Here is a 21,821-nt window from a genome sequence, read left to right on the forward strand (position 1 = left end):
GGGAGCATGTGTTAAGGAGGTAAGGGGATGTTCAATGACGAAATGTAGGAGAGGAAGATCAAAGAAGACCTAATGGGAGAAGCTTAGAAAGGACATTGTCTGTGAAGAGGATAGATATTGTTATGACCCAAGATAGAAACTTATAGATAAATGTAATTAGGGAACTGTAAGAACAGTTCTATGTAGACAATGCGAAAAACTCAAGTTCGTTCGGAAAAATATCCATATGAGATTTTGTTTTGCTTAATCACTATCATGAGATACCCCAAAATAAGGTTCAAGAGGTCAAGCTGTTCAATTTTTTTTAATTAGTTCCTTTTTAAAAAAATAGTAGCGATCAATTTTTTCCAATTTGGAATTTTTTGGACCATTCACAACAAAATAGGTCTGTTATAATTTTTCTGTAAACTTGATCGTTTTCTAGTTATAAATAATTTAAAACTGAAAAACGCTAAATTACGATTTTTAGGACTCAAAAACACAACTCACAAATATTATTTTTGAATTCACCAAGGACCTAAATACAAGCTCAAACCTTGTTTTATCATTTCTCTATAAATGGGGCTTATTTAATTTTAAAACATTGTTTTTTAATCGTTCATAAAGCGCTTATGACAGGACAGAACAGGCGCTCGGGCCTAGGTGTGTATAAGAGAGAGAAACAAGATCTATGGCACAAATTTTTGCTGGTTTGAATTCTTTTCGCCTTGTCTAATGTATAATGTTAGGACACCACTATGTACTTGGTAATAACCAATAATGTAAACAACGTGCAGTACCTACATTGTTCTGTGTGACCGAAGCGTAACTGGTTTCCGTTATCTCAGTAATAGTTGTATATAATATATTCTATTTTATATACCAATATACTTTTAGTAAAAACCATGTAAATAAAGAATGGACGAAACGTAAAACTTGAAATTTTAAAAATCTTTTGCGTTATAACAAAAATACAAGAAAAATAAATTTTATTTGATATTTTGGCTTTCAAATACACATACAAATAATTTGCTTGTATTAAAATTTAGTTATTCTGTAGTATATTTTACAAAAAATCCTACTTCTTTACTGCTAATCAAAATTTTCCTTCGAGTTATTAATTGTGTTATTTTACAAACCACATTAGATACATACTTTTCATTATATTTTACAAATTTATGTTTTGCAGCTTGCACACATCTTGAGTAAATAACAATAATTATAAACATGCAAAGGTTCTATTTAACCATTAGTTCTTTGAAAAGATTTAGTTTACTTTCACTCCATCTGATTATTTTACTTCATCTAATCTTCGGTTGGATAGACCCTCACCCAACCCTGTTAAAATTGTGCCCTATTGGTTATATTATATTAATACACGCCTTGGAACCACCCATCAGGCATTCTTGAACCCCACCATCAGAGTACCCAAAATTTATGCCGAGTTCAAGTGGTTCAAATTAAAATGAAAGCAGCGGCGGCTCACGAGTGAATAAAATTGAAATACAAAAAGCTTACAGTTTTGCAAATTATTGGATTATGATTTTTATGAATTGTTTTTTTAAGCTTAGTATAACCCAAGCACTCAGCTATAGTAGTGCTTTTCACAAATGTTTTTATTAATTTTAATGTCGACAAACAACGTTCACGTTTGATAGTAATTATATAAAGCCTATATGATATTTTTAATAATTTTAAACTTTTGGAAAAAGTATTATACAAATTATTGTTTACAAATCGAAGTAAATACAGTTATTACTTCTACTATGTGTAATCTATTGAACAGGTATTAAAGATAAATCCACATGTTGCTTCGCCGATTTTGACTTTAAAATTTTCCCCGATTACAGTTTGTCCCTAGTATTTTTTAAGTTGTTTTCTCTTTTTTCTTCTTTCCTATCAATAGTTGGTGATAAGTCGCTGCTTTTCGCTAAGTATTATGTCGACTCCAAATCTGTATTGTCAGTCTGTATTTCCTAAACAATAAATTCTTCCTTTATTTATATTGCATTCTCTAAAGTTTACCTGTTGTGTCGCTTATTCCCACTTTAACGATCTTCCATATCTGTATTACCTGTCTGTATTTCTCGAATAATAGATTCTTCCTCTATTTACATTGCATTCTCCAAAGTTTATTTGCCTGGTGTCGCTTATTCTCACTTTAAAGAACTAGAAAGCCCTGCTCTCCTTGTCCCTTCTTCATCTACTACCCCCTAGTCCATTATATATATAAATATATATATATGTATATATATATATATATATATATATATATATATATATGTGTATAAATTAGACTGTTTCCTAGAATAACTAACTACTTTGCACTTATTGGCATTAAGATTCAAATGATTTGCATTACACCATTCATGTACACGATTCAGTTCACTCTGCAAAAAATGACAATCATTAAGGTCGCTTATCAATGAATAAATCTTTAAATCATCGGCATAACATAAACATGGTGCAGAAATTGATTCACACAGATCGTTAATAAATAACAAGAACAATAATGGACCTAGATTAGAACCTTGTGGAACCCCTGAAGAAGCTAGGTACTTTTCCGATTTGTAACCATTATAAGCAACAAAATGCGTTCTATTTGACAAGTAAGACCGCATAAAAGTCACGGCATCCTCAGAAAGACCAAAGTCACGGCATCCTTAGAAAGACCAAAGAGACAGAAAGTAATACGCCGTGGTGAATTCTGTCGAACGCCTTCGTAAAGTCAGTATATATGACGTCAACTTGACTTCTATTATCTAGGGCCGCTGAGATATATTGTGTGACCATTAATAAGTTTGTCACAGTGGACCGGTTGGAGACAAAACCATCTTGATATTGAGACAGCTGATTACGAGTGCGTGAGTAAATACGATTATACAAAACTATTTCAAAGACTTTCGATAGATTGCAAATAATGGAAATTGGTCTGTAGTATTCTACCTGACCCTTTTCACCAGTTTTGAGTATTGGGCACACTTTTGACTCTTTCCAGAGACTCGGATATTCCTTGTTAAGAAGACATAAATTAAAAATTTTTAATAGTGGCACAGTTAAGGCACCTATGCAATCCTTAACCAAAAAGGATGGAATATTATCAGGTCCACACGTCATTTTGTCTTTCAATTTCTTACTAGCCAAAATTATCTCAGACTCTAAAATAGGATAAAAATTTAAGTAATCTGCATTAATTGAGGAAGAGTTAGCCTTGAAATTAATATTTGATGACAGAAAAACACTCTTGAAAAATTCTGCAAACATATTCACAATATTTTGTGAGTCGGAGATAGTAATGTCATTATATTTCATCACACCAGGAATTCTTAAACTATTATTTTTCGAATTTACGTACGACCAAAACTTCTTGGGGTTGATGGATAAAGCAATTTGGATATTCTCGACATATACATTGTAGGCCAAACTGATTTTTGATTTGACAAGGTGTCTTAACCGTTGAAACTTAAGCAAATCACACTGATTTTTGAATCGTTTAAACTTTTTTCTAAACTTTGCTTTTAATTTGATGTTGTGAATGATATCAGCATCGAACCAGGGTGGGTATTTATGGCTAAAGTTTTTGTAAACTGGAATATACTTATTAAACACAGAAAAAATCTTATCGTAAAAGTTATTTAAAGTTTCATTAACATCATTAGAAGTATCTAGAGAGTTCCAATCCGTTTCATACAGTTCTCGATATAAAGCAGGAAAATTTGCTTTTTTAAAGTTGTAAGTTAATTGCTCCAAACCATACCTAAATTTAGGCTCTTTTACAAATATATCCGTAAATGTTATTAGAAGAGCTGGGTGATGAGAGTCTTCATAGACCAAAGGTGAGTCATCACGCTTCACTTCACAACTAAAATGCGATAAGACCAAATCTAGCAGTCTACCCAAGTGATTAACAACATTGTTAAATTGTCTAAGGCCAGTAGAGCCCGCAAAACTTAAAACTACAGAAGTTTTAAAATCAGACATATCATTATCTATAAACTTTGAAACATTGAAATCGCCTAGTACTATGCAGTCATTATTTAAGTAATCAAATTGCCCTAAGCAATCGAGAAAATATTCAAAGTCTACCAAACTTAACCTATCAGGTAAATAAACAACAACTATATAAAAATCGTTGTAACCAATCCGGCACTTGACAATAATAAGATCAATAAGTGGAAATTGTGCGTCGAGAGCCGTAATGTCCAATATTTCAGATGTTATGAAATCTTTTAACGCGAGCACTACACCACCACCCTTCACCTTGTCCACCTCATGGAATTTTCGGTCTTTTCTGTATACGACATAATTATTCGGAAAGAGTTCCATACTCGAAACATCACTGCGTAACCACGTTTCACTTAATGCTATGATGTCGAATTCACAATCACTAACGTTGGCATTAAACAATGAAATTTTGCTATTAAGGCCGCGTACATTTTGGTAATAACATGTAATTTCAACGTGTTGGGATTTACTTGATCTGGAATTGCTGGACACATTTAGTTTAAAGAGCTCTCAGTTTTACTGACTATGGTAGATCTACCCCTTACATACTTAATGATCAGATTTTGTTCTCCATTGTCTGTTCGACGTTTCAGTTCTGTCCGGAGTTCATTTAGGTATTGTCTCTGTCGAGGTGTTTTATCATCAGAAATTGAAATAGCAGAGAAAGTAGATGTGGCTAATTTATTCTTCATACGCAAAATAGACTTAGCCTGCGCGGGTGTTGAAAAGGTCACTTTCATTAGACGGGCCTTATTAGATCGTTTACCAATTCTGTGTACATGTCTTGCAGAAATCGGATTTGCATTACCACCTTGTATTGTAGTTAGAATATCATTTACTTTATTATTATCTTCCATAACAGAATAAGTTTCTGGGACGTTATACAAAATGATATTGTGCGATCGATTAATACGGTCCATGGCTTCTTCGATTATCTCTTCCTGATGTTCGGATTGTATTGTAGGATTAATATTAGCTATTTTCCTTTCCAGTTCCTGCATTTTATTTTCCACAAGATTCGTTAAAAATTGCTTTGATTGAACAAACTTGTCCTCTCCGTTGCTACAAGTATTACATAGTACTTTGATACTTGTTGTAAAAAGCAACCTGTATAATATAGTTATTTTATCGAATTGTGCGCTTATGTCGTCAGCTGTCGTGTTGACGTGTGTGCGACTGACTCCCTACATCATAAACACTCTACTCCCCGCTTTATATAACTTAGGACTAGGACTAGACAGTAACAGTTTGCCTCTCGAAAAGTGAAGGCCGGGCGTGTGTTGTCGATCCCGAAAAGTGCGTGGTCCGTAAGTGATAAATGCGCTTGTAAACCCGGTGTTTTGTGTTAAACGTATATCAGTTTGTTTCTCTCAAGTCTATGTATCTCTGTTACTGCCTCTCAGCACTGTAAAGCTAATATTTGTATAACTCTTTATGTAACTGTCAGAATTGCGATAATTGTCAATGTTTGAATCAGCCCTTAAGTTCACTGTAAATAAATCGAAGGAAAATACCTCTTAATTGTTTTATTGCTTCAGTGGTCCTTTATAAATATTTTGAAGCAATTAGGTGTTCAAATACGCCTCTATTAAATGTGGATAGTTTGGCAACAAAGTTTACCCTTTCCATCATCTTGTGGTCCTTCGAGCCGGATATATTGTTTATCGCAATTCCTTTTCATAAATCAAATTAATTTTCTCTTATTTTAATTCTTTTCCCATAAAAATTAAAATAATACTCATTACTAAGTGCTCTTCACAAAATAGAACTTTGCGTAAAAACATAAGATAAACAATCTCACGGCACATGGAACATTACGTCACCACGCAAGTGTTTGAAGTGTTCATCCTCAACATTCTTATCGCAGATTTATCGCTCTTCGAGGTGCATCTCAAAATCTCAAGTGAAATTGCTGACAAGAAACATGTGATGTGACTATGGATTTTTATGGATTTTTTACGATTCATTTCTATTTGGTGAGTCCGTTCCAAGACATATTTTTATAATCACGTACAGGGACATTCAAAAGTTCGAACGCATATTATTAGTATACAGGACTAGTTTATATTTCGCAGGATTAGTAAAGACATTATTTTCTGAGACTCTTGTTTATTATACGGGGTGGACTAAGCTGTGTTTTAGACTCTAAAATTTTTTATTTCTCGTGTATCTCTCATAGATAAATATCTCGCAAAGCTTTTGATACATCTCTAACCGCAATGGATCAATTGAAGAAACAACGCAAACCGTTGAAATCAAAAATCTCTCGTATCTCTAATTGGTTAAGGGATAACTCTGCTCAAGAAACAGATCCCTTGCAGTTCCAACTCCGTCATACTGAACTAACGAATTGTTACGCGAAATATGATGACCTCATGGATCAGATTGAGGAACTGGACGAAGAAAACACTGAAGAACGCGATAGGGAAGAAATTGAAGAAAAGTACTTCTCAACTCTGGCAGGTCTTCAACATAAAATGGAGATGCTCCAACCTCCTTCACACCAGTCCAGTTCCACTTCTCCACGTTTAGCTAGTGCCAAAGTGACTCTTCCCGAAATTAAAATTCAAACTTTCTCAGGATGCTTCTCAGAATGGAGTGCATTCTATCAGCTCTTCGAGACGTTAATTATTAATAACCCGGAACTCAACAACGTCCAGCGTTTTGTTTATCTCAAATCCTTTCTACGCAACGAACCTCTCCAGTTGGTAGAAAACATCCAAGTTTTAGAAGAAAACTTCCAAATCGCGTTAGAGACTCTTCGAAATCGCTACGAAAACAAATCGCGCGTAATTAGTTTGCTTATACAGCGTCTTTTGAAAGTTCCATCCTTAGTCAAAACTAATGCAAAGGCCTTACGTGAATTTTTGGTCACCGCAAAACAGACCTTACTCGCGCTAAAAAATATGAATGTACCCATCGAGCATTGGGATCTCTTATTAATAGAAATATTTTTGCAAAAAGTGGACTTTACCACTCACCGGTCTTTCGAATACGAGTTAGGGTCAAAAGTAATAACGATAAAAAAGTTATTAAAACAAACTCTAAAACGGTTCTCTTCTCTTCGGCAAGTAATAAAAATAACTCATACTCCAAAACATGCGTATTTTGTAATAATGCTACACACACTATTTATGCATGCACAAAATTTGCTAATCTTTTCTTACAGGATAAGTATAAATTTGTTAATGAAAACAAACTATGTCGAAACTGTTTAGGAACTAAACACTTTTCACAAAATTGTTCGTCTCAACGTTTATGTGGTATATGCAAGAAAAGGCATCACACACTCTTGCACAATGACCATGAAAATAGCTCTTCTTCTAGTAGATCTTTTCAACGACAAAATCACGCAACCTCTCGCAATGTACAAAACACTTGGTCTGATGGTGAAGCCGGTCCAAGTAATTCTGTCTCTCTCTCTGAATCTCAAACCTCTCAGGTGTCAAATGTAATGACGTCTCTCTCTGCTCTGTCAATAAAGCAGGATGTTCTGCTGGCAACCGCTCTAGTCACTATTTATTCAAAGCATGGCGTACCCATACACGCTAGATGTATTTTAGATAGTGGATCTCAGTCGTCATTTGTCTCTAAAGATTTGGTTCAAAAATTAAATCTCTCTCCTTACAGCAAAAGGTTACAAATCTCTACTATCTCTGAACATAGTTCATTCTCGAACAAAATGGTCGATCTAGAAATTTTTCCATACAAAAGAAATGGTAATGGTTTCAAAATCTCCTGTTCTATTTTAGACAACATAACTTGTAGACTCCCTCAGGTATCCATAAACAGAAGTAAATTTAATATCCCCTCTACAGTCACTCTCGCAGATCCCACCTACTCTGTCCCTGGAAATATAGATCTTCTTCTTGCCAGTGACATATATAGCGAGTTGTTATCGGATGGTTTAATACGTTTAGGTAAAGGACTCCCTGTTCTCCAGAACACACACTTAGGGTACATTATGTTTGGTTCTTTACCTCCTTACGCACTTCACAAAGGAATTTATAGCTCACAGTTGTCCCCTACACAGTCAAATGTCTCTTTATTTGTCCAGTCCACATCTGAGGAAGATAAGCTCGATAATATAATTCGACAATTCTTCGAAGTCGAAGAAGTGACCCCCTCTGTTAAAATCTCCTCCTCTGAGGATCTGGCTGAACAAATATTCACTGAAACAACTCAAATTCTACCTTCTGGTCGGTTTCAGGTAAAGCTTCCTCTCATTTCTGAAACAGCACATAAAATGCTGGGCAATTCTTACAATATGGCTAGGAAAAGGTTTATTAGTTTAGAAAATAAACTCTTAAAGCACGAAAATGTATACACTCAATATAAAGCATTCATCAATGAATATGTTTCTCTTGGACATGCCAAAAAGGTTCCTCTTTCTCTCACAAATGTGCACTTAGAAAATAAATACTTTTTACCTCATCACTCTGTCATAAAAGAAGAATCATTAACTACCAAATTACGGGTGGTTTTTGATGGCTCCATGAAAAGTTCCAGTGGCTATTCTCTTAATGACATCCTGTTGAAAGGAAAAACTCTTCAGCCTGAACTTTTCGACATTCTCCTTCGGTTTAGATTGTATACCTATGTCTTCACTTCCGACATACAAAAAATGTACAGGCAGGTACGAATTCATTCTGATCACACATTCCTGCAGAATATCCTCTGGCGGGATTCTCCAGAACAGGACATCGAATGTTTTGAGCTTCAAACCGTAACTTATGGAACAAAAAGCGCAAGCTTTCAAAGTACTCGTTGTTTGATGGAATTAGCTAAAACTCATCAAAACAAATACCCATTGGCCTCCGATGCTCTCTTAACAGGATGCTATGTAGATGACATTCTATATGGGGCCAATGACACGCAAACTCTTCTTAAGGCTCATAATGAGATAACTGACCTACTCAACAAGGCATGCATTTCTCTTCATAAATGGTGCTCTAACTCAAAAATGTTTTTGGAAAATGTTTCTACTCTCTCTACAAACTCTGCGTATATTATTTCACCAGAGAATGCTTCTAATAAGGTTTTAGGTCTCTGTTGGAACCCCAGTACTGATACATTTTCAATTTCTGTACCTCAATTATCAATAAAGGATAATTACACAAAAAGGGAAGTACTCTCTATTATCGCTCAAATTTTTGATCCACAAGGGCTCATTAATCCCGTAACTGTTCTTGCTAAAATTATTATGCAAAAAATTTGGATTTCTAAAATTAATTGGAATGACTCCTTGGATTTAAATATTTTAAATGAATGGTTGAAGTTTATAACTGATCTCGCTGCTCTCAAAGACATAAGCATACCCAGATGTCTTTTCTCATGTCATGAAATTTCTTCTATTGAAATTCACTCTTTTTCTGACGCAAGTTTGAAAGCATATGCTGCTTGTTGTTATATACGGGTCATCTACAAATCAAAAAAATATCTCGTGCTCTCTTATTGTTTCGAAAAGTCGTATTGCTCCTTTAAAGACCATAACGCTTCCAAGGCTGGAACTTATGGGTGCTTTATTGGCTAGCAAGCTCACCACAAAGATGGTTGATATCATAAAGGATAAATTGCCCTCTATTACCTCTATAAACATGTGGAGCGATTCTGAGATAGTTTTGGCGTGGCTCAGATCACATCACTCCAGATGGAATCAATTTGTCGCCAACAGGGTAGCTCAAATTCAAGAAAATTCTTCTCACTCTCATTGGAGACACGTAAAGTCTAAAGACAACCCTGCTGACATCCTCTCCAGAGGAATGATGCCCTCTAACATACTCAACTCCACTCTTTGGTTTCACGGTCCTCAGTTTTTGCAAACATTTGACCTAAATTTGTCTGAATATAGTCCGAAGTTTAATTCTAATAAATTACCTGAAGAAAGAAAAGTTGTTCTTCACACTCGAAGTGCTCAATTTGATTTCTTTGTCATGCTTTCTGAAAGGTTCTCCAGTTTCACGAAATATGTAAGGACTATAGCTTATGTACTCAGATTTGGTAATAACGCAAAGTCTGGCACTCAAAAATTATCGGGTGCACTTGAAGTATCCGAACTTCAAAATGCCGAAATGAAAATTATAAAATTATTGCAAAACTCATGTTTTTCCTCAGAAATTGCTGATCTCAAAGGCAATAAGATTATTTCTAATAAGTCTCTCTTACAATTTGCTCCTTTTCTTGACAAAAATGAAATGCTCCGTGTAGGTGGACGTCTTAGGTATTCCGAAGTTACCTTTGATCAAAAATATCCTCTCCTCCTCCCCTCGAAAAATCATGTTGTTCGTCTAATTCTCAAAAAAGAACATCTCAGGCTCCATCATGCAGGTCCTCAGAATACTCTCTCTCAAGTTCGCCTTAGATATTGGCCCTTGAATGGTCTACGGGAGATTAAGAGGATAGTCCACGAATGTCATGTTTGTTTCAAGTTTAATGCCAAACCCTTAGCTCAAATCATGTCTGATTTACCTAAGGAACGCTTATGCTCTGCTCAAGTTTTTGCTCATGTAGGTTTGGATTTTGGTGGTCCCTTTCTAATAAAGGCCTCTAAACTTCGTAAAAGTTCCTTGATAAAGTCATACATAGCTCTGTTTGTCTGTATGTCCACACGTGCGGTTCATATAGAATTAGTCAGTGGGCTTACAACAGAAGCGTTTCTTCTCACTCTCGAGCGCTTTATCAGTCGCAGAGGTCTCCCTCAGACTATTTTCTCTGATAATGCGACAAACTTTCTTGGGGCTAAAAATCAGTTATTCGAACTCTACAATTTCTTGAAAAATAAAGAAACTATCTCTTCTATTCAGGAATTTTTAGCCTCCTCTCAAATTCGGTGGAAAACAATACCACCTCGATCTCCTCATCATGGAGGACTCTGGGAGAGCGCTATAAAGAGCGCTAAACATCATATCTATAGATTGTTGGGCAATCTCAAAATTACATTCGAGGAATTCAGTACCGTGCTTACCCAAATTGAAGCCGTACTTAATTCTCGGCCCATTTGTGCCCTCTCTAATGATCCCTCCGATTTCACATATCTTACCCCTGGTCACTTCCTGATTGGAAGGTCTCTCACCTCGCTACCCGACCAGGAGTATACATCTATCCCGGAAAATCGACTTAGCATCTGGCAAAATCTCTCTAAGCTCCAGCAACTTTTTTGGAAAAGGTGGTCGACTGATTATCTGAATCGACTTCAAAATCGTCCAAAATGGTTTCTCCCATTTAAAAATTTACAACCCAATGACCTTGTGCTAGTTAAAGAAGACAATCTCCCTCCTCTCTACTGGTCATTGGCACGAGTGATGGAAGTCTTTCCGGGTAAAGATGGGCGAGTGAGAATTGCATCTGTTAAAACTAAGGATGGGATTTTCAAACGCTCGATAACAAAATTGTGTCCTCTTCCTAGTGAAGGATTATGTTAATGTTATTAGGTTTAGTACTTTTACTCATAATATGTTGTTTGTATGAATTTGTATACTATTACTCATATTGGTTTTTTTTTATGTACTCTTTTTTTTTAATGTCTTTTATAATGTTAAAGCTAGTGCTTCAACGGGGGACAGTATGTTGTAAAAAGCAACCTGTATAATATAGTTATTTTATCGAATTGTGCGCTTATGTCGTCAGCTGTCGTGTTGACGTGTGTGCGACTGACTCCCTACATCATAAACACTCTACTCCCCGCTTTATATAACTTAGGACTAGGACTAGACAGTGACAGTTTGCCTCTCGAAAAGTGAAGGCCGGGCGTGTGTTGTCGATCCCGAAAAGTGCGTGGTCCGTAAGTGATAAATGCGCTTGTAAACCCGGTGTTTTGTGTTAAACGTATATCAGTTTGTTTCTCTCAAGTCTATGTATCTCTGTTACTGCCTCTCAGCACTGTAAAGCTAATATTTGTATAACTCTTTATGTAACTGTCAGAATTGCGATAATTGTCAATGTTTGAATCAGCCCTTAAGTTCACTGTAAATAAATCGAAGGAAAATACCTCTTAATTGTTTTATTGCTTCAGTGGTCCTTTATAAATATTTTGAAGCAATTAGGTGTTCAAATACGCCTCTATTAAATGTGGATAGTTTGGCAACAAAGTTTACCCTTTCCAATACTTTTACTACGCATTCGTGTAATCCGACTGACATCCTCGCCCTGTAAGCCAATGCATGAAGTATGCAAAGAATTCATACATCCCGAACATTTTATAATTTGAGTGTTTATGGTAGATTGCTTACAGTTTATACACACAGGCATAATTAATTATTTTTCGTCCAATTTTCGATTTAAACCAAATCAATTAAATAGCAATTATACTTTGTAGGTAGACAATCGATATTCGACAAATGATAAATTAAACCAGTTTTTTTGCCTGTGTGCTGATATGAACGGCAATATAACCAATTGTTGCATATATCGGGATTCACAAAGGATGACCAATAAAAATAGGTACTCACGGTTGTGGATCTTGTGATAATAAACACTTTGTGAAAATTTCACTAAAAACTGACTTGTATAACTCAATTAAATGAATGTTTAATGTGAGGCACAAATGTTTTTCGACTTTTATGTATAAATACTTATGATATACTTGCTGTTATTGTTATGATAATCATTGCTTTTTATTCTTTTTTGTTTTTTATTTATGGAAAGGAGGTGGTAAATTTTTCAAAGACCGTACCATGCCGTGTCCTGTTAAGGATGCCCTGGCGTATGTTGGATTCAGGGTGGAAAGGTTCATTCGCACGTAGTCCTCCAGAGGAGTCTTGCTCACAGGTGCACACATAGCTCCCTACCTACCAACTAAAGTCTACTCGCTTAACCGAACTATTCATGCGGTAGGTCCTCTCCAGACCGATGCCTCACATGAATAGTCCGTCCTTTCTTTTTCTCCATCTCTCTATCTCTTACTTTTGCTGCAGATTCTTCTCTAGTATTTCCTTCTTTCTGACAATTTGAGTTACTGCCTCCAATATTGCCTTGCATTCAGTCTTTCTCCTTAGTGCTCACTGCCTTGTATTGTATTTGCGCTTAGCCTACCTACCTGACTGTGTAATTTCTTTTCTGTCGTCAGTGAACATTCTGCACTCCAACACACGGTGCTCGGCAGTATCAGATATTTCACATTCTGCGCAGTTTCCATTCGCGACTTCCCTATCCTTTCTATGCGGTCTCTGAAGGAACCGTGCCCTGTTTGGAACTGGGTGAAAAAGTAGTTAGTGTTTCTGTCGCCGCATTATATCTAGTCCACAATATTTGGAATTAATACCTTCGTCTAGGCTGCCTTATTCTCGTTTTTTCATTCTTCCTGCCAGTAGGCTATGTTGCTATTCATAGGTACTATTTTCTCCTGCTCATCTATCTCGTAGGTTTCCTTCCTTTTTTTCACCGTCAGGTGGATGGGTAACACACCCGCGATCACTTTTATGGCCACCGTTGATGTTGTTCTGTATGCACTTGCTACTCTTAACTGTACTTTTTTTGGGCTTTTTCTAGCAATCTCTTATATTTCTGGATGTTAATCACTTTTTTCCATTCCAACTCAACATGGAGTACAGTAGAGTGGACCACTTCCATTAAAATTCTCCTTTTGGTAGTCTCTGGTCCTCTCACATTGGGCATAATCCTTGTCAGTGCCGAAATTCTCTCCTATGCCTTGCGAACGACGTACTGCACGTGATCACCATAGGTTCGTCTCATATCTAGGACTACCCCCAAGTACTTCATTTTTTAGCAGGTACGATCCTTACTCTCTCTCTAGTACACGAACTATGTGGTCTCTGGCCCTCGGACCATTAAGGATCATAGCTTCAGTCTTTTTCGCCGCCATTATGAGGTCCCTGCTTCTCATGCCCGTCTTCTCTTTATTGGGGGCTCGGTTCGCTCTATGCATAATTTATAAGTTTTCGTTGTGCTCCACCAGCATCACCAGGTCAGCCTCCAAAATCTCGTTGTATAAAACATTCCAAACTAATGGCGCCAGGACGGAGCCCTGCGGCATTCCTGTGGTGATCCTCACAGGGTTCCCGCAATATTAATGCACCTATCTGTGAAGGAGTTCCTGACTAAGTTCTGCAGATAGGGAGATATCCCCAAGTCGTCCAGTAGTCTGACGACAATTTTCCAACTAGCACTATTACAAGCATTTCTTATATCTCCGTTTTAATCCTGCTTATGGGGTACACCGCAGATTTTCCTTTCCTAAACCCTTTTCTTAGGTCTGAGAACAATTATTTCACATAATTTTTTTATATTAACTTTATTTGTTCCATGTCTTTAATTACATCTCATTGGTCATTTTCTATTTTTTCTATGATTTATTCCTGAATTGTCTTGTTATTTTGTTGACCTTATTGCATACATCAAATGTGTCTTTTAATTGGTGTTATTTTTATCTCTTAGGTATTTATCACATGTTCATATTCTTGTTGATGTCATATATTTTGTGGTATGTACATATACATATATTTATTGTTCCTAGTTGTGCAATTATAAATAAGATATCAGGAATGCAATTCCAGCTTTTTGCGATAGACTTGCGTATTTCCCAATAGGACATTTTGAATATTTGTATTTTAAATTTGCATTAAAAATATATTTTTACGTTATTTTGGAGTAATGGCACACCTGGTATATTTCTAATTTACTTATACAGATAACTTATTTTATAAAAAACAATATTAAAAACTTCTTAATTAACCCATCACAAATCGATATATTAGCAAGTTAGGTTACTTTCTGGACATACTGTATATACATATATGAATATGTATCGAGATTATTACAAATCTAAATATTTAAATCCCATTCAAAATGCGTATCTTTGATGAAGATACTTTATTGGTTTTTTGCCAATTATTTTATTCTATTGATCGCATTGCCTGGGTGACAACAGCTGATAAAAGCGCATTATAATATTAAACTTGTTTGTGATGTCACTTATCCGATAATAAACTTATTCAACCCACAATTACCTTATCTAACCTAACACAATATACCTTACATTATAGAAATCAAGGTCGTATGATAAACTTTTTATTTTTAATATACGAGACTATAAAATGTTAATTTATCCTTTACACACATTAATGCGGAATATAAACACAATACGTTTACAAATTAATTCAAATAATTGAAGATGCAACGAACATTTTTTATGATTATTCGACTAATTATGCTGCGTCATAAAGATACATAATAATATACAATAAAATAAAAAGTTTATGACTTTATAATCCAATGAACTCATAGCCATATGCTTACGTTAAATTTGCGTTTATACATAATATGTGATGTAAGTTACTGGAACGGAATCACAAATAATATATTTTCTGGTAGATTTTGAAACCTTTCCGCACTGCGACCTGAGAGATATAAACTTATAAGAGAGCAAATGATGAAAAGGTTGTCAATGTGAGTGTAATAAAGTTGGTGAATTTTGGGCTACCGGTTTCAAGGCTTACAATATTTGCTCTATCATAAGGCTCCAGTACGTTATTTTTATATGTATTAAAATTAAATGTATATTATGTGTTACAATATATATATATATATATATATATATATATATATATATATATATATATATATATATATAAAATAAAGTTTTATTTTGAGGTTGCAGTCATTAATAGGGCAGGAAAGTGAAACTCTTTGTTCTTTATCAAGCTTTCGCAAAATTTATTTGCTTCATCAGGATATGCTAAAATGTGATATCAGTAAATACAATGAAATAAGAATTAAATAGCATTGTATAAAACTAGTATAAAAACTTACAACATGAGGTTAATCCATTAAATTTTCAAATTTACAAAACATTTAAAATTTAATTTATCAAAATTATATAGTAAGTACAATATTTTAATTTTATCTAATTTTGTATAAATTCATAATGACATTGATTATGTTGATGTTTGATTTATGTCAGAAAGACACTCGTTTCTGTTTATTACATTTTTTGTTGTTGACAACTAGCTCTTGATTGTTATTATGGTTACCTACAAAGTAACATGGGATCGTTCTTCCCTTCCATCATTATTTTTCATCCAATCAAAAAACTTTCAACCATACCATATAATTTAGCAAATTCAACCTCTCTTGGAATTCTAAAGAAATTCTCAAACTTTCGTATTTGTTTGTTCTTTCTGGAGTTCCAAGAGTAAATAAAATTTCTTATACCTTTATAACAACAACTTAATTCTACACTTTCCAAAAATTGTGTTATCTATTTTTAAGAAACTAATACAAAAGAATATTTTAAAAGCTGTCTACTTTATACAATAATCGCTCTTTGAAATATATATATAGGTTACTGGATTTTCCACCCTATAAATGGCTATCCGAATAATCTCTTATTGTTGTGACTCCTTACCAAACATTCATATTTCGGCGAAAACACTTTCTTAAAACTAGCTATAATTATTTTTACAAATTTTCTCATATACATCGAAAATTTACATGATCGTGGTCTATGAAGATGCAATTTTTATTTTATTTTTGATTTCAAATTGGAACATAGCAATATATATATATATATATATATATATATATATATATACATACACGAGGATAGATTGATATTAAACTCGTCTTTGATAGATGGCGCTACTTGAAACCGTATTGGTTTCGGTGTTGACATTTGCTACTCATGACATGACGTCTGTCAAAATTTTAAGTTTTAAAACAATTAGTTTGGTTTTTACAGCCGTCAAAAGCAAGCACATTTTGTGTTTTCGGAGAAATGGAAAAAGTCGAGTATCGTTCGGTGATTAAGTTCCTCCACAAAAAGGGTAAAACAAATATGCAAATCAAAGCCGACCTGGACGCAGTTTATGGTGAGGTTGCACCTTCGTGAGCAACAGTAAAATTTTGGTCAGCTGAATTTCTTCGTGGTCGTACGAGTGTTTTTGATGATGAGCGTCCCGGGAGGCCAAATGAAGTCACCACGCCAGAAATCATTAACAAAGTCCATGACATGATTATGGCAGATCGTCGAATTAAGCTCCGCGAGTTAATAGTGGTCCTAAACATTTCCTACGAACGCGTACACAACATCATTCACCATCATTTGGCCATGAAAAAGCTATCCGCGAGATGGGTGCCGCGTTTGCTGACAATCGATAAAATGCAAAAACGTGTGACCACTTCGGAGACGCTTTTGGCGATGATACGGCGCGATCCGAAGGATTTTTTTCGCCGATTTATCATCGTTGATGAAACCTGGGTGCATTATTAGACACCGGAAACCAAAGAACAGTCGAAACAGTGGCGCAAATGCGGCGAAAGGCCGCCGAAAAAGGCAAAGAGTGCACATTGCAAAAACTACTTATTTTTGTAATAATTTATAGATATTAATAACTTTGCTGTTTGCATAATTAATGACATTTAATATCAACTTAAATTGTGAAAGTTAATGAGTTATTAAAGTATGCCAAATTTTAAATTGATGAACCCAATAGTTTATAAGTTATTCAACTTGTTCATCCCGGAAAGCAATTATTTAAACAACTTTATTTGCCAAAACAGTGATTCTAGAGGTATGCTGTAAACTTGTTGTTGGGGCTTCATTTTTAAGGTATATTAAAAAAAATATTTTATTAAAATTGTCATTAAAAAACAGTTTGAAAAAGTGCTGACATTTTAGCTTCTAAAACTTTTATTATAACTTTGATATTTTTTATGTCACACGAATATAATTGGGCTCAATGAAAAGCTGCCAAAAAAATACACATTTCAAAAAAAGCAGAACCTTCCATGACCAATAAAAAGAAACAGGCTGAGATATTTCAGCGGACAGTTCTGCCTTCTACTTTTTCGTGGCGGTATTTTACGAGTACGATTACTTGAATGGATTGTAACTTTTTACTTCTTCATAAAATATAAATCTTTATTTACAATCAGTTTTCAGCTCTTAATGTTAATAAACAATGGAAATAAGATTTTAAGAAAAAAATGCTTGTTTCCTATTCGTCATAGAGGGTTCTGATTTTTTTTAAAGTGTGTCTTGTCATCAGCTTTTCATTGAGCCCACTTACAAGCGTGTGGCATAAAAAATGTCAAAGTTATTATAAATGTTTATAAGCCAAAATGTCAGCCTTTGTTCAAATTGTTTTTTAATAACAAATTTAATAAAATCCTAAGGTTTTTTAATATACCTTAATTGATATTTACAAAATACCTATAAAGTGACTGTTTTGACAAGTACAGCTGGAAGTAAATAATCGCCCTCCGGGATAAACACATTGAATAACATTCATCCGTTTAAAATTTAGCATACGCTAATAACTCATTAACTGCCACAATTCGCATACGGATCGTGTCGTAAACTTCATTCACCCTTGTGAATAATAGCCATAATTATAAATATACTACTATAAATTAAAATATTTTACTAAATATTAGATGGAAATTTGTATAATCTCTATAAAATACACAGCAGAGATAATCACATCATGATTCTCTTTAACATAGTTGTAAAAACCCACCAATTGCTTCCTTCAATTTCATCAACCCGCTCTAACTTTACCGCAGGTATCTCTTCTATTTCTCCAAGCGCTTCTGTATACTATTCCACTCTTTGCTTTAATTCCCTTTTAGTATTTCCTACTAACCTAACACCACGTCATCAGCATACATTAAATCACTAGGAATCTTGATTGGTTTTCAACTATTGCTATTTCAACAATTGATTTTCATGCTATTGGATCCAACACTAAGAATATATAGATCTGATGCAATCCTACTTTCACGTTAAATTAGTCAGCGGCTTCAATTGGTCCAACGCTAGTTGTTAGTCTCTCATACATATCTTCACAATATTCACATATTTTATGTGAATTTCCTCCTTTCTTACTGAATTTGGGATCACAGTATCAATGAACACCACGTAAGATTTAGTTTACATAGAAGATGAACATAATTGCAAAAAAAAAAATTACATGTCCATTAAAAGTTCTTAACAATAAACTGTGTAATAAAAAAGAACTTAATTCATATATAAATAATTTATTTCATAAAAAATAATAGAAATACTAATATATATATATATATATATATATATATATATATATATATATATATATAATATCCTCCCTTATTATAGGATCACCCCACAATGTTTATATGTTTTATAACATACGAATATGTCAATATAGTTACAGTTATTATGTTATGATTGTAAAAATCGTCTAATTATTTTATCGAAAGATCTAATAAATTGGCGACGAGGATCTACATTGACTCTACGGCAGCTTAAGACTTTATTGAATAACCAGATTGTTAGGATAATTATCAAACATGGATCAAGATCAATTCAAACAGTTTATGATGATAAGCCATATTTTAGATCAACTGCAGAAAAGTTTGGCAAGTATTTCTAATACTACTTATTTTATACATTTTATACCTCCATTGGAATAGTACACATCTCTAATTCGAATATATTAACCTTGAAGATGTAAATAGTTCAACAGGGATCAAGCAACTTAACAATATACCGGCTAATGAAGAAGAATTTGTCCAAAAATATTCAGACATATTTGAAGAAACAATTGGACTTAAAATCAGTTTAAAATTGGGTATAAAATTTTAATGTAAATTTGTAACTACGTAAAAATGCCAAACCAGTCTACTTTAAAGAACGGGATGTATCTTATGCACTTGGGAGAAACTTATAAAGGAACTTGACAGCTTAGAAGCTTAAGGAATTATATCTAAAGTCAACCATAATGATTGGAGTTCACCACTGGTCATTATTCCAAAAGTTGATGGTGGTGTCAGACTTTGTGTAGATTACAAAGTTGGCGTTAATGATACAATTGTGTCCTCAACAATCAGAAGAATCGAAGAGATCTTAAACAGTTTCTGATTACGATATTTTCACAGTATTTTTGTCGATGAGATCTATTTAAAGCATATCTTCATTTAGCAGTAGACGAAGAGAGCAGTATTATCCAAATTATATCATCGAGGAACATATCGAATGCATCGACTATCTTTTGGAATTATAACTGCTCCTTCAGAGTTCAATCGAATTATTGATCAAATTCTATCAGGTCATTCAAAAACTCACTCATACTTTGATGAAATAATTGTTTGTGGATCAAGTAAAGAAAAATGTCAACAAAATCTTGACGTATGCCTTCAATGACTAAAAATGTTCGATCTACACCTTAATCGTAAAAAGTATGCTTTTTTTTCAAACCAGTACAGAATATCTTGGTCATCTTATCAAGCACAACAGCATTTTAAAGTCTCCCACGCTAATATATAATAATCTACTCGTATTAATAATAATATTAATAATTCTGATATAGAATCTCTTGGAATATATGAAATATTACTTACATGAACTTTAACATAACTAAAATATGTTTACAATAATAAAATTTAGAAAAAAAACCGTTTTAATTCTTTGACCGAAATGTTATCGAAAAGAACGTAGTATGGCAACATTGCACGGAAGTGCGTGTACGCATCCATTTGTCGGTCCGCGGCTGCTTTGCCGCTAGGCGCATTCACCACGTTTTATGAGTTTGCTTCTGGCTATTCAGCTCAGACATGTCTAAATATGGGGCAATGTCTGTGGTATTTACAGCGGATAACCATGAAATCTAATCTAATCACAACCGACATTACAGTATGCCAAAGAACAATGGATAAATTCCTTTGTTCTCTGCTAAAAAATAACTTAAATAAATATTAGTCATGAACTGATTACTGAGTATGGGTCAAATACATATACTTCTTGTAAAAATGTTTCTGAATTGTAACATATATCAACATACTTCATAGATAACTAAAATCATAAAATAAAATACAAAAATCAGGCAATTGTTTTTCCTTTCATTGATTAAACACTGATGCCTCGCTTATCAGCGGTGGCCCGTGGGTCAATAAATAAGGATGATAAAAAAAGATTAGTTTAGTGAGTAATCAGATTGATCCTACTGATTTTTTTCGATGCTAAACTATTAACTTTTTCATAAAGTCTTTATCCCTTGTTATTAATGGTTTTTCCATGCGCAGCGTATCCAAAACACACAAACGTTCTTGGCCCATTGTGTTTTTTTTTTTTTAAATTTTCTTTTTAATCTATCAAAATAACTCTTTCGAGAGTAGTCATGTGAACGTACCTTAAATTCTTAATGTTAAAAATATTACACAGGATGTTCTTTATAAATTTTTTATAGTTTTTTTAGTGGTTGGAGGCGGTTGGCAGTACCCGTATTATACAGTAATAGCGAAAAGTCCCTGCCCCTCGTATCCTTTGGACGATTATATTTATAATAGTGAAATTTGTAAGGACGAAGTAAACGGACGTAGGCTTCCCAACAAGTCATAACAGGTGACGTAGGTAAAATAGTGATAGATGACGTTACAAAGCCACTGTGACCGATAATTTTAAATGGGACCTTATGGCAAGTGATATCTCTTAAGTAATATCACTGATACTAATTTTGTTTGGGTTTAATCTGATTTTGATGAATAAATTATTTAAATACTAAAATTATAGTTTCGTATTTAATTAATAAAGATTTAAGAACCAGTTCTTATATTCTTATTCTTGCTTCTACTTCTTGGAGATCTTTCGATCTATTTAATTCTGAAGCTGCCTCTGGTTAATTTCCTGGGAGGCAGATTGCCAAGTATCCCTCCATCTTTTAGGTAATCTTCCGGGGGGTCTTGAACCGGACGGGTTGTTTTCTAGGGCAATTTTTGGGAGTCTATTCTCATCCAGTTCTTATATTAACTGTCCAAAATGTGCTCTAACTACCTACTAAAACTACCTACAATAAGCAGTAAAAAGCTACAAAGAGTTCAAAATTTCATACATTTAGGGTGCAATT

At 34.2% G+C, this 21,821-nt stretch overlaps 1 protein-coding gene across 1 annotated transcript in view; it reads left to right on the plus strand.

The window, feature by feature from the left end:
• Window positions 1-21,336, plus strand: part of LOC140442718 (max dimerization protein 1-like) — a 146,724-nt gene extending 125,388 nt beyond the window's left edge. Inside the window, exon 4 of the mRNA XM_072533701.1 lies at window positions 21,165-21,336. Coding sequence (XP_072389802.1) covers window positions 21,165-21,261 — 97 coding nt within the window. The 3' untranslated portion in view covers window positions 21,262-21,336. The remainder of the gene's footprint in view (window positions 1-21,164) is intronic.
• Window positions 21,337-21,821: the final 485 nt, after the last annotated feature.

This window comes from Diabrotica undecimpunctata, chromosome 6, assembly GCF_040954645.1.
Source record: "Diabrotica undecimpunctata isolate CICGRU chromosome 6, icDiaUnde3, whole genome shotgun sequence".
Lineage (NCBI taxonomy): Eukaryota > Metazoa > Arthropoda > Insecta > Coleoptera > Chrysomelidae > Diabrotica > Diabrotica undecimpunctata.